This window comes from Muntiacus reevesi, chromosome 1 (assembly GCF_963930625.1).
Source record: "Muntiacus reevesi chromosome 1, mMunRee1.1, whole genome shotgun sequence".
Classification (NCBI taxonomy): Eukaryota; Metazoa; Chordata; class Mammalia; order Artiodactyla; family Cervidae; genus Muntiacus; species Muntiacus reevesi.
This window is the reverse complement of record NC_089249.1, coordinates 88,185,787-88,200,040: the sequence shown is the minus strand read 5'-3', so window position 1 is coordinate 88,200,040 and position 14,254 is coordinate 88,185,787. Positions and strand designations below refer to the sequence as shown.

Below are 14,254 nucleotides of genomic sequence, written 5' to 3'. Positions count from 1 at the left end.
CGGCGGCCTCTCTCGGGGAGTCGGCCCCGGGGTTAACTTAACCGGCCGCCGAGAGGAGGAGGAGCCGGGAGGGGGCGGTCGACGCACCTCCCCTCCCCCAGCACACGCAGGGGCTTCTCAGTGGCCGCGGAGGAGGAAGTTCCGCTCGCTGACAGATCCGAGCGGTAGCAACAGCGGCCGCGGTTGGAAGGGCGCAGGTATTTTCGACGCGAATGCCCTTCGCGCCGACTGTCGAGGGGGCGACGTCGGAGCTGTCGCCTGCCCTCGGAGCCGGGGAAAGGGTCGGGAGGCGCGGGCGTAGGAGCCCTCTTTCCTGCTTTTCACCCAGCGTCGCTCTTTTGGCTTCGCGCTGAGGCGGGAGACCCCTCCTCTCGGTTGGCCGACTTCCGAAGAGCCCCTTGTTTTTCCACCACTGAGATTAACAAATTCTCCAGTCGAAGCATCAGAGGAGCCCAAGTGAACCTTCTACAACTCCTTGGGTCACGTCAGTCTCCCTTTTGGGGCGGGAGACCACGTTGGAGCATCTCCCGGAGGTGCAGGAATGGAAGAGCCCACCTTGCATCCTTTCTGCGGTGTTGCTTGCCTGATCTACCCTTGGGAATGAAGAGGAGACTTGTAATCACCCGGTGAGGTACCGAAAGCCAGATGGCAAAGAAAATATCACAGGACTTAAACTAGTGATCGTTTTGGGGCCACACGCGTTTCTGCATGTAATTGAATGAGCGTGAAAGAGGTGCCCTATTGAAAAGCACAACAGTCCTTTAAGAGGAGAAAAATTGGATTTTTCCCATTTTTGCCAAGATTCCGAAGACTGTTCAATGTATCGTACGTTTGATATAAGATGAGAACTTTATAAAATATTTTGCCCAAGAGCTTAAACGATGACTACCCCAGCGCTGCTACCCCTCTCTGGACGAAGGATACCACCTCTGAACCTGGGGCCGCCTTCCTTCCCGCATCACAGGGCTACCTTGAGACTTTCTGAGAAGTTTATCCTCCTCCTTATTCTAAGTGCCTTCATCACCCTGTGTTTTGGGGCATTCTTCTTTCTTCCAGACTCTTCAAAACACAAACGCTTTGATCTAGGTTTGGAAGATGTGTTAATTCCTCATGTAGATGCCGGCAAAGGGGCGAAACACTCTGGAATCTTCCTGATCCATGGACCAGATGAGCATAGACACAGGTTTGTTTATTTCAGAAGTTCTGGTATTAACGTTTGGCAGAGCGAGGTATGGTTTATTGCATCAGATCTGTTATTTTTGGACAGTAAAATGTAACTTTCCCTGAGTTGTGAGAGCTGTATTGTGATTTCACAGCTAGTTAAATAGAGAACCACAAACTGGAAGGACTCCAGAGCCCCATCCAAAGTCCAGCTTCTTCCTTTTATGTAGGAGGAACATTTTTGTTCAGGGGTGTTGGGTCTGATGTGAACAGTTGGGAGTGGAGGTATGAAAACTTACCTGAAGAAATAGTGAAATAGGCCGTGCCTTCATTTATTAAGAAGGTTTTGCTTAATGTCATTGTGCCACCCTGTGAAATGGATCCATGGAATCCTGACATCCATGGATTTGTTGTCTCTCAAAGGACCCTCGTTCTCTGGCTGGTAGTTAACCTCAGTAGTGAAGCTTAAGCATTTTGGTAGAGCAAGCACAGGCACAGTAGATGTATTTTGGTGCTCTGTGTGGAATCAGTTAAGTTAAAGATATCACTGAATCTTAAGTCACTCACTTTGTGAGTCTTGTAGACAAGATTTGGTTATGTTTTTAAATATAATTTTGTTCTGACCTTTTTTTTTTTTCCCTTCCCATGTGGAAGGTAGTGTGTGTCAAGTAACTCTTGAAATTTGCTTAATTAAAGGGTTCACATTCTTTCCAGTCACTAAATCTGAAGTGAACTCTTGGGAGAATGTATCCAAATTAGGATAAAATGGGAGCTCTAGCTCTCTTTAAATATTTTATTATATCAAAAGAAGAATCTAGGAAAGTAGTTTGCTTTCTTCAAACCTACAGTTTTGTTTTCTTTTTTTCCCTGCTCCATCTTTCCCCCTTTTGCTCCATTTCTTAAATTAATTTTTGAGTAAGTTTGAAAAAAAAAGAAAAAGGGCTTATATTCTGTTCTCAACTGATGTTAGTTTTAATTTTTCCTCAAGCACAAAGTTTTTGAAAAGCTTGTGAACAAATGTTATCTGGAGTTAAATACTTTAGGAAAATGGACTGTTGTAATGAGAGCTGATTTTTCCTTTTTCTCAGTCTAGTTCTTTGCTTGCTGTTTCTTTGACTTTTGGCTGAACCTTATGGAGTAGTTACTTCTAAAATTGTTTCATACCATTCGTCTGTAACCAAATTAATTTGCAATTTTTGCCATCATCTTCAACTTTTGTACTCTTTTCATTTGTTTCTTTTATTTTGTCCTTTGCTCTTTGTGACTTTGAGAAAAATTTGATGTGACCTGTGAAATATGTTGCTGAAAAATTAACACTGAAAGTACTGCTTTCCTTGAAAACCTTATTTCCCATGGTATTTATAATGATAAGTATTTTTTTTTAAAAGATGCTAAGACTGACTTCATAGTTCTTTGAAGCCACAAATTAACATTATTTAACTTTCTTATAGTTATCTGTCATATACTTAACAGTTTCCTTTATATTTTAAATTGGTTTAAAGGTTAAGAAATGTGGTACATTCTAGTTTAAAAATGTTCGTATAGAAAATTTATGTTAAGTGGAGTTTCAATTTCAAATTTGAATGAAAATACATATATGTGCAATATGTGCATTTTTCCCCACATTTTAAAAACCTATTCAAATCTCTTAAAACAAGAACTCTTAAATTTATATAGCCCTTGAATACATATGCTTTTTGCTTCACGGTACAAAACTGTTGGATTTCTGAGTTTGGAGTGAGAGATTGGTTACTGAATTCTCTTAACAAGGTATGGCGAGTGAGCCAAATCTTAGGTTTTGGGTAGTAAGAGTCTGGACGACAAATCATTTATGTGAGACACTTATTCAGATCTGTTTGGTTCTTGAGTTTTGGAAAGCACGAATTGGGATAGAGTTCAGGTGTTGAGGGATCCCTTTATTATCTCTGAACTTGTTTTATGTGGTAAGTCAGTTTATTTTTATATTGATTGTCACCATATCTGGAAACAGTTTATAGTTACAAGTAATTTTTCTAATTTGAGTAACAAAATACATTCCAAATAATATATCACTCAAATAATCAAGATTTCAATGTAAAATATGAAACATTAATGTATAAACTTTAATGTTGTTGTTCAGTTACTTGGTTGTGTCCGACTCTTTGCCACCCCGTGGACTGCAGCACCAGGTTTTTCTGTCCTTCACTGTCTCCCACAGTTTGCTCAAATTCATGTCCATTGAGTCGATGATGCCATCCAACCATCTCATCCTGTCTGTTAAAATGCTGTCTTTCTGAATTAACATTAACATATTTAAAAGTAATTCAGGATGATGGCATTTTAAGATACACTTGGTACTAAGTTCATGCCTATTTTGGATGTGGTCAAAGGATCATCTTTCCTAGTTGAGAAAATACAAATGATGATTTATCTTAATTTTGTGTGTGTGAAGAAGAGTGCAGGATAGAGGGATGAGGAGCCTTACTTTAATGGAGAAGTAATGAAAAATAAATCTTGGCCATTATTTCTTATTCACAGTATTTAACAGATACTTGTTGAATTGACTTTTCTTAATTACTTAGTTTAGTGTAGTAGTTAGGTGCTTAAGCTCTGGAGTCCGACTGCATGGATTCATACCCTAGTTTGTCATTGATTAAATATGTGATTTGGAACAGATTTTCAAACTCTGTGCCTTAGTTGCTTCCTCTGGATTACAGATTGTTATATTGAACGAGATATAGGGCATGCAAAGTGCTCAGTGTAGTTCCGAGCATTTAGTAAGTGCTCAGTAAATATTAGCAATTATTATTAATAATTATATTTTGAGTATTTTAATTCTGAGTCTACTTACATGTACCTTTAAATATTGTACATGTTTCTGAAAAGTTGGGTGCAGATTAATTTTTAAAAGTGCACCAGAGCCTTATTATCTAAAGGAATATTTTATCATCAAATTATTTTGCAATAAATGTGTATTGCATGTCTGCTGTGTATTGGGCCCTGCTTTTATGTCACTTCCCACTTAGGGGGAGGGGTGGGAAGGGATGAGAGACAGTAAATGGACAAGTTTATTTTTTGGGTGTGATGGGTGTTATAAGATGTGTTGTCAGAGCACATAATGATGTGAGTTAGCTTGTGGAGTGGGGACAGGCAGTGGGAGGAGGGAAGGCTTTTTGAGGAAACAACTGCTCAGAAGCTTACAAGTAGGAGATTGCTAAGTCAGGTAGAGTTATGGGGGGAAAAAAAGATGGAAGCAGAGAACACGACTTGTGTGAGAGCCCTAAGTAGTGTGAGAGCCCTAAGTAGTGTGAGAGCCCTAAGTAGTATTACTGTCGAACCCAAGTTCATGTGCCTGATGCACAATGAGCCCGAACAAACGTTGGATTTGGAGTAGAGAAAAGTTTACTGCAAGGACCAAGCAAAGAGAATGGGACAAGTCATGCTCCAAAGACTCAAACTGCCTGGTAATTTTCCGGGAAGAGTTTTTATAGACAAAAGTTCTGGGGAGAGGGCTGTAGGGTGTGTGACTTGCTCTTAATCTGTTGGTGGTGAGGTAACAGGGTAGTGTTCTAGGAATCTCAGTCATCTGCATTCTGCTTCCCACCAATTAGGGTTGGAGCCAGAACATGCTTGTGTTCAGCCTGAAGATACTGTCTTCATCCTGGAGGGAGGCCCTAGTTCTGTCAGAACTGGGAGACATGTGTCGTATTGTTATGCACCTCCCTGGGGAGGATCACTGCTGTGTTGTTTCTTTCTGCTGTTCCCTTACTTCCCTGGTTAGTAACTGAATCTGCCCTATGGACTTAGGAAAGGTCTTGGAGGTGGAAAGCCTTTTTCCTACAAACAAGGACTGGGACACAGAAAAGGGTGTTGTGCCCTGGAGGGCTGTGCAGAATCGTGGTTGGTTTCAGCATTGTCAAGGATCTGAGAAATACTCAGTGTGGCTAGTATGGCTCATATAGAGATTAGTGGTGTGGGGCTGGGTGAAGAGACTAGGTGAGGAGTCATATTCGGCTTCCTTATTGTTTGAGAAGTTTGAATGGGTTGCCAGCATTGACATATCAGGGAAATTTCACACACAGTCTGGATTTCGAATTTCTCTTGTAAAAGTAGAGGATATAGCAACATCCAAGCCTGTATTTTCAGATGGCAATGCTCAGCTGGATCCAGGCAGCTGGTACTCCCTCTAGAGGGGCATTGGCTCCTCATCTTGTGCCACTCAATTCAGTTGCCAGATAAGTAAATTTAATGGATCAGTATTTAACCTGGTTGTTGTTGAGTTTGGAATCCCTAGGCAGAATTCCGTAGTTTTTAGTCAAGTATTTTGATCTTAAGTACTGTGGGAAGTCATTGAAGAGTTTTCTTTGAAGCAAGAGAATGTCATAATCATTTAATATTTAAAAAATATAAACAATCACACTGGGTTGGAGGGGAACAGGAGGAAATGTAGTGAAATCAGTTAGGAGAGCATAGGTCACAGAGAATATTGGCATAGGCTACAGTGGTGAAAGTAGTCTATGAGGAGAGAAATTAGTGGAGAAAAGTACTTGATTCAAGAGACATTCAAACTGTTAAGTTGCATGGAAATTGGTGGTTGGTTGAATATGGAAGTAGTCTCCGATAACTGTTTCTGAGTGACATGGTTATGAATTGCTAAGAAATATACACTATATTTAATGAATACTTTTTATAATTGATATTACATGAATTTAAGATAAAGTGTTTTCCTGAGAAAACCTATATGGTCCCTCCCATTAAGTGGTTCATAAGTAATACAGAGTTTTCAAGCAATATATACTTTGCAGATGATAATGACATGGAATGTATCATTTGATGTTCATGGTACATTTTTAGCATCTGTGATTTTAGTCATGTTTAGAATCTGTGATTTTAAAGTAACCAAAACATTTAGCTAGTGGTTATAGTATACATGAAATATTATAAATATACACTGATATATGTAAAGTATCATGTTCATAATTTGTGTACATAACAGGCCTATCTAATAAGAATTTTACTTATTAATTTTCACTTTTGACCCTGACATTTGTTTTATATGTTGGCATTATATAAATGGGCTTTGTGTTTTTGTTTTTCGAAATATTTATTTGAACTACCAATAAATTTCATCCTCCAGTCAAAATTTTGCAAGTATAAATTGAACTCTTGGGGTTGGGTGTATGTTAACTTCTGATAGTTTGCTCAAAAGAAAAGAACACAAGAACTCACTACCGTCTCCTCATCGAAACTGAGGTCCAGCACGTTGAAAAAAAAAAAAAAAAAAAGAACACAAGATCTGGAGTCAGAAGGACTTAAAGTTGCATCTTGGTTTTACTAACTAGCTGTGTGGCATTGTACTAGACAGAATCACTTTAAACCTGTGTTGGACAATATCATAGTCACTAGTGTCATGTGCCTTTGAACGTGACATATGGCTAGTCCAGATTGTAGCATGCTGTAGTGAGAGTTCCTCAAGTTTCTCAGGTTATGTTTGTATTTTTGTCTTGATTCACTTCTCTTTTCTGTTGCAGGAGTAGAGATTTTATATATCTCACCATTATGAGTTTCGCTTTCTTATTACCTCTCCTCACCTCATCTCCCATGCCTCCTCTTCCTGCATCCTGTTCTTTATTTAGGGCTTACTGCTTCTGTTTTAGAGAGGTTGCAATATATTTCCCTAATTGTCTTGTGGTTATTTTTCCTACTTGCCTTTTTTTGGCTGTTGTTCAGTCACTCAATCGTGTCTGACTCTTTGCGACCCCGTGGACTGCAGCACGCCAGTCTTCCCTGTCCATCACCAAATCCCCAAGCTTGCATGTCCATTGAGTTGGTGATGCCATCCAACCATCTCGTCTCCTTCTGCCTTCAGTCTTTCCCAGCATTAGGGTCTTCTCTAATGCATCGGCTCTTCACATCAGGTGGCCAAAGTATTGGAGCTTCAGCTTCAGCATCAGTCCTTCCAATGAATATTCAGGACTGATTTTCTATAGGATTGACTGGTTGGATCTCCTTGTAGTCCAAGGGACTCTCAAGAATCTTCTCCAACACCACAGTTCAAAAGCAGCAATTCTTCGACGTTCACCTTCTTTATGGTCCAACTCTCACATCCATACATGACTACTGGGAAAACTTTGGCTTTGATTATTTGAACCTTTGTTGGCAAAGTAATGTCTCTGCTTTTTAATATGCTGTCTAGGTTTGACACAGCTTTTCTTTCAAGGAGCAAGCGTCTTTTAATTTCATGGCTGCAGTCACCATCTGCAGTGATTTTGGAGCCCAAGAAAATAGTCTGTCACTGTTTGCATTGTTTCCCCATGTATTTGCCATGAAATGATGGGACTGGGTGCCATGATCTTCATTTTTTAATTGTTGAGTTATAAGCCAACTTTTCACTCTCTTTCACTTTGATCAAGAGGCTCTTTAGTTCCTCTTTGCTTTCTGTCATAAGGGTAGCATATCTGCATATCTAAGGTTATTGATATTTCTCTCGGCAATCTTAATTTCAGCTTCTGCTTCATCCAGCCTGGCATTTCACATGATGTACTCTGCACATAAGTTAAATAAGCAAGGTGACAATATATAGCCTTGCCGTATTCTTTTCCCACTTTGGAACAGTCTGTTGTTCCATGTCCAGTTCTAACTGTTGCTTCTTGAGCTGCATACAGGTTTCTCAGGAGGCAGGTCAGGTGGTCTGGTATTCCCGTCTCTTTCAGAATTTTCCAGTTTGTTGTGATCCACACAGTCAAAGGCTTTAGCATAGTCAATGAAGCAGAAGTAGATGTTCTTCTGGAATTCTCTTGGTTTTTCTGTGATCCATTGGATGTTGGCAATTTGATCTCTGGTTCTTCTGTCTTTCCTAAATCCAGCTTGGAAGTTCATGGTTCACATACTGTTGAAGCCTGGCTTGGATAATTTGGAGTATTACTTTACTAGTGTGTGAGATGAGTGCAATTGTGTGGTAATTTGAACATTCTTTGGCAGTGCCTTTCTTTGGGATTGGAATGAATTCTGACCTTGCCCAGTCCTGTGGCTAGTGGCTGAATTTTCTAAATTTGCCAGCCTATTGAGTGTAACACTTTAACAGCATCCAGCATCATCTCTTAGGATTTGAAGTAGCTCAGCTGGAATTCCATCACCTCCACTAGCTTTGTTTGTAGTGATGCTTCCTAAGGTCCACTTCCCTCTACTCAGGTGCGAATAAGGTAAGATCAGTTTATACCTGACATTTATCAATAATCTGTGGTGTAGATGTCTTTGATGCTTTTTTTTTTTGGATCTGCTTATATATTGAGTGAATACCCGTTTGAGCTCCATAGTTGGAGGACAGAGTGATTTATATAGCTTTCAGTCTCTTTTCTTCTGTTCTAATATCTTTAATCCTCTCAACTTGTAGCACTAGAGTAGATTTCACAATTTTGGGTACAGTTGACATCATAGACAGCTACTGAGATTATTGTTCTCTTACCAGCTAGAATACAGGTTTTCATTCTGCTTCCCCTATCCTCCAGGAGTTGTTCTCTGATATAGCCTAGCTAGTTAGATAATAAGGTAAGAATTGGGAAGATACTGTGGGGAAGGCAAGTTGAACAGTGCTCTGACGACATGAAGGTTTCTATCCCATTTTATGATTAGGTCTCTGAGATAAGTTACAGTTGGGGTAATGTAGTTTGAACATTTTTTGTTTAATGAGTAAGATATGGTTATAAGTTACTGAAGAATACTTCAAGATTCTGACATGATGGCTCTTATTTCTTTGATATCCTGAGTTTTATTCTTTTCTGCATCTTTCATAAGTATTAATAGTAATTTGAAAGAGACTGTATTTTGGAGCCGCTTACCAGATGACATTTGTGTACTCTTATTTAGAGTCTAATTTGATCCTAAGCAAAGTGACAGTGACTTTGCTTTTACATTATAAAATCACTGTTATAAAATCAGTATGTTTTTCATTTTTCTCAGAAATGAATAAAGAACTAGTATGGTATGATTAAAATGCAGAATGCCAAGGTGTAAGTCCTGATTTTCATGTTGGTCAGCATGTATTAGAAATTGCTTGCTGTTCAGTGCCCCAGAAGTTGAATGTTAATAAGTAAGCATTATTTATTGGATGAAGTTAAATGTTTTAAGGAAATAAAATTTGTTCAAATATAGTTTATTTGCTGTAACCTATAATAACCATTCCAAAATTTCTTTTGGGTTTTATAACAAGTGTTTTAGGGTTATGAAATGTTTATTTACTCTTATATATTAATATTTCTTTTGATTTTTCTTACTGATGGATACTAATGGATCAAACATACAATCTCAGAATATTCCTTCCATATTAATATTTACTAGACTTATGTAGCATCTATAAAATTAATATGTAGTCTAAGACTAGATTTTGTCATCGTTATTCAGTATTAGAAATCTGTGCTTGAATTACTTTGATTTGCATTTAATCTTGTTTTGTAATAATGCTCTCTGATCTATAGCTTTCTGGTTAATATTAATTTACCCATTAACATATAAGATTGCCAACACCCAAGAATGAGTGACTTTCACTTTCACAGGCAAATTTATTCCTTTAATTTTCCTGCTTTTAGGTAGTCTTTTTCCCATGTACTTTTATCTTTCTCATATATTGTCTGTGATTGCGTATTTATAGTCATTTGCTTACTTGTTGCTCCCAACAGAACATGGGTTCCTTGTAAGCAGATGATTGTCTTTTAATTATTTTTGTCTCTCCAATGCTTAATGTTCATTTGACCCTTAATGAAAGTATATATATATTTTAAAAATTGAATTGTAGTTGATTTACAGTGTTGTGTTAGTCTAGTTTCTGGTGTACAGCAAAGTGATTCAGTTTTTTGTATATATATTCTTTTCTGTTATGGTTTAGTACAGTATATTGAACATAGGTCCCTGTGCTAGACAGTAGGGCCATTTTGTTTTATCTATTTTATATATAGCAGTTTGTATCTGCTAATCCCAAACTGCTGCTTTATCCCTTCCTCACCCACTTTCCCCTTTGGTAATGTTAAGTTTGTTTTCCATGTCTGTGAGTCTGTTTCTGTTTCATATATAAGTTCATTTTATCATATTTTAGATTCCACATATAAGTGATACCATATCTTTCTCTTTCTGACTTACTTCATTTGGTAATCTCTAGGTTCATCCATGTTGCTGCAAATGGCATTATTTCACTCTGTATTTTATGGTTTAGTAATCCTCCACTATATAAATATACCATGTCTTTTTTATCCATTCATCTTTTGATGGACAGTTTAGGTTGTTTCCATGTTTGGCTACTGTAAACAGTGTTATTGTGAACATAGGGGTGCGTGTATCTTTTCAAGTTAGAGTTTTAGGAACTCTAGGAACTCTAGAGTTTTAGGAACATGCCTAGGGATGGGATTGCTGAATCATATGGCAGCTCTAATTTTAGTTTTTTAAGGAACCTCCGTACTGTTCTTCATAATGGCTGCATCAATTTACATACCCACTGACAGGGTAGAAAGTTTCCCTTTTCTCTCTTTCCAACATTTGTTATTTGTAGATTTTTAAATGATGGCCATTCTGACCAGTGTGAGGTGGTACATCATTGTAGTTTTGATTTGCATTTCTCTAATAATTAGTGCTGTTGAGCGTTTTTTCATATGTCTGTTGGCATCTGTATGTCTTTTGGAGAAATGTCTGTTTAGGTCATCAATCCATTTTTTGATAGGGTTGTTAGATTCTGAGTTATATAAGCTGTTTGTATATTTTGAGATTGAAACCCTTGTCCATTGCATCATATGCAAATATTTTCTTCTAGTCAGTAGGTTGTCTTTTTGTTTTCTTGAAGGTTTCCTTTGCTCTGCAAAAGTTCGTTAGTTTGATTGAGTCCTATTTATTTTTGCTTTTATTTCTATTGCCTTGGGAGACTGACTTAAGAAAACTTTGGTACAATTTATGTCAGAAAATGCTTTGCCTGTGTCCTTTTTATAGGAATTTTATGGTGTTGTGTGTTATGTTTAAGTCTTTAAGCCATTTTGAGTTTGTATGGTGTGAACATGTGTTCAAACTTCATTGATTTACATGCAGTTGTACATCTTTTCCAGTATCGCTTTCTGAAGAGACTATCTTCTCTGTTGTATTTTCTTGTCTCCTTTGTTGAAAATTAATTGACCAGAGGTGTGTGGGTTTATTTCTGGGCTTTCTATTCTGTTCCATTGATCCATATGTCTGTTTTTTGTGCTTTTTTCCCACCTTTTTGGCCATGCCACCTGGCATGTGGGTCCTTAGTTTCCCAACCAGGGATTGAACCCTGCCATGGCAGTAAAAGCACTGAGTCCTAACCACTGGACTGCCAGGAAATTTCCAGTACCACACTGTTTTGATTGCTATTGTTTTGTAGTATTATTGGAAGTCTAGGAGACTTATGCCTCCAGCTTTATTCTTTTTCCTCAGGATTGCCTTGGCAATTCTGGGTCTTTTATGGTTCCATATAGATTTTAGGATTATTTGTTTTAGTTCCATGAAAAAGTCATGGATAATTTGATAGGGATGTTATTAAGTCTGTATATTGTTTTGGGTAGTATGGCCATTTTAACAGTACTAATTCTTCCAATCCAAAAGCATGGGATAATTTTCCATTTTTTTAAATCATCTTCAGTTTCCTTTATCAGTGTTTTATAGTTCTCAGCATATAAACCTTCCTCCAGTTTGGTCAGACCTCAGCATATAAACCTTCCTCCAGTTTGGTCAGACCTCTTCCTAAGTGTATATATATATATATGTGTGTGTGTGTGTGTGTGTGTGTGTGTGTGTGTGTGTGTGTGTGTGTGTGTGTGTGTGTGTGTGTGTGTGTGTGTGTGAGTGATTTTAAAAGATATTGGTTTTTACTTTTCCTTTCTGATATTTCATTGTTAGTATAAAGAAACTGATTTCTATATATTAATGTTGCATCCTGTTCCCTTGCTGAGTTTATTAGTGCTAGTAGTTTTATTGTTGAGTCTTTAAGATTTTCTGTATATAGTATCATCTCATCTGTATATAATGACAATTTTACCTGTTCTCTTCCAATTTGGATACCTTTCTTTCTTTTTATTGTCTGATTACTATGACTAGGACTTCTGATACTAGAAGTGGGCATCTTTGTTTTATCCTGGGTTTTAGCAGGAAGGCTTTCAGCTTCTCACTATTGAATATTATGTTAACTGTAGATTTGTCATAGAAGAAAGTGTTAGTCACTTAGTCATGTCTGACTCTTTGTGACCCCATGGTCTATCCATGGAATTCTCCAGACAAGAATACTGGAGTGGGTTGCCATTTCCATCTCCAGGGGATCTTCCCGACCCAGGGATCAAACCCAGGTCTCTTCCATTGCAAGCAGATTCTTTACCATCTGAGCTACCAGGGAAATCCAGATTTGTCATAAATATGTTGAGACTGTAAATAGCATTTATTATGTTGAGATACAGTCTCTTTATTCTCACTTTGGTAAGAGTTTTTATTCCTAAATGGATGTTGAATTTAACAAATGCTTTTTCTGCATCTGTTGAGATGACCATGTGATTTTTGTCTTTTCTTTTATTGATGTGGTGTGTCACATTGTTTGATTTGTGTATTTTTGAACCATCCTCGTGACCCTGGGTTGAATCCAGTGTGTTCATGGTGTGTGATTTTTTTATGTCTTATTGAATTTGGTTTGCTAATATTTTGTTGAGAATTTTTGCATCTGAATTCATCAAAGATATTGTCTTGTAGTTTTCTTTTTTGGTGTTGTCTTGTCAGGTTTTGATATCAGGGTGATGATGTTGGCCACATAGAATCACTTTGGGAGTGTTTCCTCCTCTTCGGTGAAGAAGTAGAGAAGGATCAGTTTAAGTTCTTCTTTGTATGTTTAGTAGAATTCCCCACTGAAGCCATTTAGAATAGTATGTATCTTGAATAAATGATGTCCGTGGCAAGGTGACAAATTCCGTAAAAGGAAATATAAACAATGTAAGTCAATATTGAGAGATAAGATGCAAAAGTAGGATGAATAATGTCTGAAAGTGAGGATACAGTGTTTAATAAAGACCCTTTATTAAAAATAATTTTAAAAATCTTGCAAATTATTCACTTTGGCCCTCTCTAGAAAATACTTATCCTTACACATGTATCTAAGTTATTTTGCATGCACTTACATTGAATTTTTCCTTCTTTAGGAAAAAGAAAATAATAGAGAGTATGTGATGAATATTTTCACATATGTAGCATTTATTCTTTACATCAGACCTGTAAGTTAGGCATTACTAACCTTATTTTTACAGATATAGATACTTTAAAATTTAGATCATGACAGTGTTGGAAAGTTGCTATCACAGAAGCTAAACATCTATATGAAATCGATAGTACATGGTAAACATTAATTTAATTAATTAACTGGGCAAATGTTATGTTTACTATTGTTTGAAAGTTATGAAAAGTATTTAAATTATGGTGTAGGCTGACTATATATTCTTGGCTAGGTAAGTCACTTTGCTATTTTATTTTTCATAACTGTGCATATTCTGTCAGAAAAGTTTATTTAGATTACCATTAAATTTTTGCTGGAATTTTTTCCTTTTAGAACACAGTTAAAATGAAGCATGGATGGAGATTTATATATAGATTGGCTTTTAGGATTTATTATAAAGGAAAAATCTCCTTTAAAGACATTCATTCCAATATCTATCTTGGAATTTTATGTAGTCCAGAACGAAGACATCATTATATATTTAAAAGGGCATTAGGCTCAGTGTAAAGAGATAGGGGCTTTAGTTTCAGTGTTGTCCTTACTTATTAGATGTATTTCTTTAAACTGTTTAGCTTCTTTGTGCCTTGTTTATGAAATGAAGGAATTGATTGAACCTTCAAAGATTCCTTCCAGCTCATGCATATGAAATACCAGTAATTTTATGAAGTGGGGACTGAAGAATGTGTAGTAATTTAGTTCAAGGCATGACAAATACTTTGAAAATACAGTGCATTCTAAGTAGGAATTAGTGTCATTTCTATATATAAAAATTAAGGTTTGAAAAATAATTTTATAAATGACTAGTTCATTTATAGATATTATGGTTATTTTTATAATGAAATGTGTGCCAGTTTAAAGAGAGTAAATGAC

At 37.1% G+C, this 14,254-nt stretch overlaps 1 protein-coding gene across 2 annotated transcripts in view; it reads left to right on the top strand.

Annotated features, from left to right (window-relative positions):
• Positions 1–153: 153 nt before the first annotated feature.
• The window catches only part of MAN1A2 (mannosidase alpha class 1A member 2), a 151,852-nt gene continuing 137,751 nt past the window's right edge, over positions 154–14,254 (top strand). For both annotated transcript variants that reach the window (XM_065906143.1, XM_065906135.1), the window contains exon 1: positions 154–1,183. In XM_065906143.1, the coding sequence (XP_065762215.1) occupies positions 882–1,183 (302 nt within the window). In that variant the 5' untranslated portion in view covers positions 154–881. The remainder of the gene's footprint in view (positions 1,184–14,254) is intronic.